At 37.6% G+C, this 2,500-nt stretch overlaps 1 protein-coding gene across 1 annotated transcript in view; it reads left to right on the forward strand.

Annotated features, from left to right (window-relative positions):
* The window catches only part of LOC125026186, an 18,872-nt gene that overhangs the window by 6,510 nt on the left and 9,862 nt on the right, over nt 1–2,500 (forward strand). The window contains exon 2 of the mRNA XM_047614472.1: nt 326–409. Coding sequence (XP_047470428.1) covers nt 326–409 — 84 coding nt within the window. The remainder of the gene's footprint in view (nt 1–325; nt 410–2,500) is intronic.

Consider the following 2,500-nt stretch of genomic DNA (forward strand, 5'->3'; position numbering starts at 1 on the left):
AGAGGAACATCAATTCACTCTTTCTTTCGCTTTTTTGTAAGCAAAGGGAAACACAATACTTTCCGTTTTCTGTGTTTGCTGTTGCATAATTTTCATATTTAAATGAATGAATGAATGAATGAATTAATTAATAGATTAAAGAATTACAGTTTTTTTTTTGTTTGTTTTTTTGTATACATATATGAAGGGAAAACAGTATATAAGAATGTATAAATCTATTTACTTTCCTGAAATGTATTCCTCATAAATGTATTTTCCTCTCCAGCGTTTCGATATACTTGTCCCATCCGTTTCTATCTTTATTTGAATTGTCCTTTCATTACAGGTCAGCCCAGACTTAGTGACCCCATACGGCGAAGCACTCAATCAAGGGTACATTGGTCTGGCTTTACATGTCCCCGGAGAACAGGTGAGTTACCCCCGGAATAGCCCGTTTTCTTCTATTGCCTAACTACGTTTTCTATAAGGCGTGTTCTTGTAGTATGAGTTTATTACGTTCTTTAAAAGGCTGTTTTTTTTTCCGTTTTTTTTGGGGGGGGGAGGGGGTAATTTCTCTTAATTAACATGCCTTTTTTTATCCTTGTCTTTTCTCGGAAATTTTATTCTTTTCGTTTTCTTTTAGCATTCTCGATCCTCCGTTTTCTTTGACAGTTTTCGTTTTCTATACGTTGTTTTTATATTGTGATTATACGTTTTTTTTATATTTTTTATAATCCTTTTCATATTTTTTTTCTCTAATTATATTTAATTTTCTCTGTGCTACTTACGTATATTATGCGAGTTTGTGCGTGTAACCATTTCATCAGTAGATCGATAGATAGATAGACCGAAAGATGGAAAGATAAATAGATAGAAAGGCATACTTTTTTTTTTAAATAAGCACAAATAATAGATAACCAGATAGATAGATAATAGGGAATTAAACAATACAGCGAGACCACAATAAAACGCCGAACATGATAATTTCTAATCGGCTTAAAAAACAATCACTGACTGAGTAATTGCACAGCAGACAGCCATGACCTCGTTGCAGATCATCAAATGAAATTCAACGAGACAGAGAGACACTGTCTATCCCCCCCCCCCTCTCTCCCTTCTCCTCACTCCTCTTCTCCCCTCTCCTTTTTCTCTCTTCCTTCCACTTCCCTCTTCCCTCCCGTCTTCATTTCAGCCCATCTTCACATATGTTTTATCTGTGTGTGTGTACATATATATATATATATATATATATTTATATATATAAATATAAACACCCACATCTAAACGCACACACGCACACACACACACGCACACACACACACACACACACACACACACACACACACACACACACACACACACACCCACACACACACACGCACACACACACACACACACACACACACACACACACACCCACACACACACACGCACACACACACACACACACACACACACACACACACACACACACACACACACACACTCACACACACGGGCGCGCGCACACATACTATAAATCTGACTTCGTTACACAGCATAACGCCACTGAACTAACGTCACAGTTACGCATGACGTCATAGCTCCCATAACGCTTCAATTACCTATGACGTCACCGTCTCCCATAACGCCTCCATTACCCATGACGTCACAGCTACCCATGACGTCATCGTCTCCCATAACGCCTCCATTACCATGACATCACAGCTACCCATGACGTCATTGATTCCCAAGCACAAGGTCATGACTCGCGATCTGTTCACGGTCTGTGTCTGAAGTCTTTTTAAAGCGAATGAGAATTATGGCCTGCTTCTGTCTCCTCGCATTATCTATGTCCCTCCCACTTCCCTTCTTCGCTTTTGATGGATTTATTTTGCCCTTTTGTGTGTCTTCTTTTTCGTAAGAGGCTTTATATTAGCATTTTCCTTTTTCTTTCTTTCTCAGTCTCTCTCTTTTTATTTAATTATCATTTTTTACTATTATTATCATTATTATTATTATTATCATTATTATCATTATCATTATAGAAAGTATAAAATAATGGAAAATATAGAATGATGGAAAAATAGATAGACAGTTTAATGGAGATAGACATAGATATATATAAGATGGTTGATAGATATACAGACATAAAGATAGATAGATAAGCGGAAGGATAGATGGATGAATAGGTGAACTGATAAACAGATACAGATAGATATAGATAGATAGATAGACAAAGAGACAGACAGATAGATGGATAGACAGAAAGGTCGATAGATAGGTAAACAGACGCATGGACAACACACAGAGAGATGGACAGACAAACAGATAGACAGAACGATAGATACATTGATACACAGACAGAGCGATAGATACGTTGACAGGCAGGCAGAGCGATAGATACGTTGACAGACAGAGCGATAGATACGTTGACAGACAGACAGAGCGATAGATATATTGATAGACAGACAGAGCGATAGATACGTTGACAGACAGACAGAGCGATATATACATTGGTAGACAGACAGAGCGATAGATA

The sequence above is a fragment of the Penaeus chinensis genome, chromosome 6 (assembly GCF_019202785.1).
Source record: "Penaeus chinensis breed Huanghai No. 1 chromosome 6, ASM1920278v2, whole genome shotgun sequence".
Taxonomy (NCBI): domain Eukaryota; kingdom Metazoa; phylum Arthropoda; class Malacostraca; order Decapoda; family Penaeidae; genus Penaeus; species Penaeus chinensis.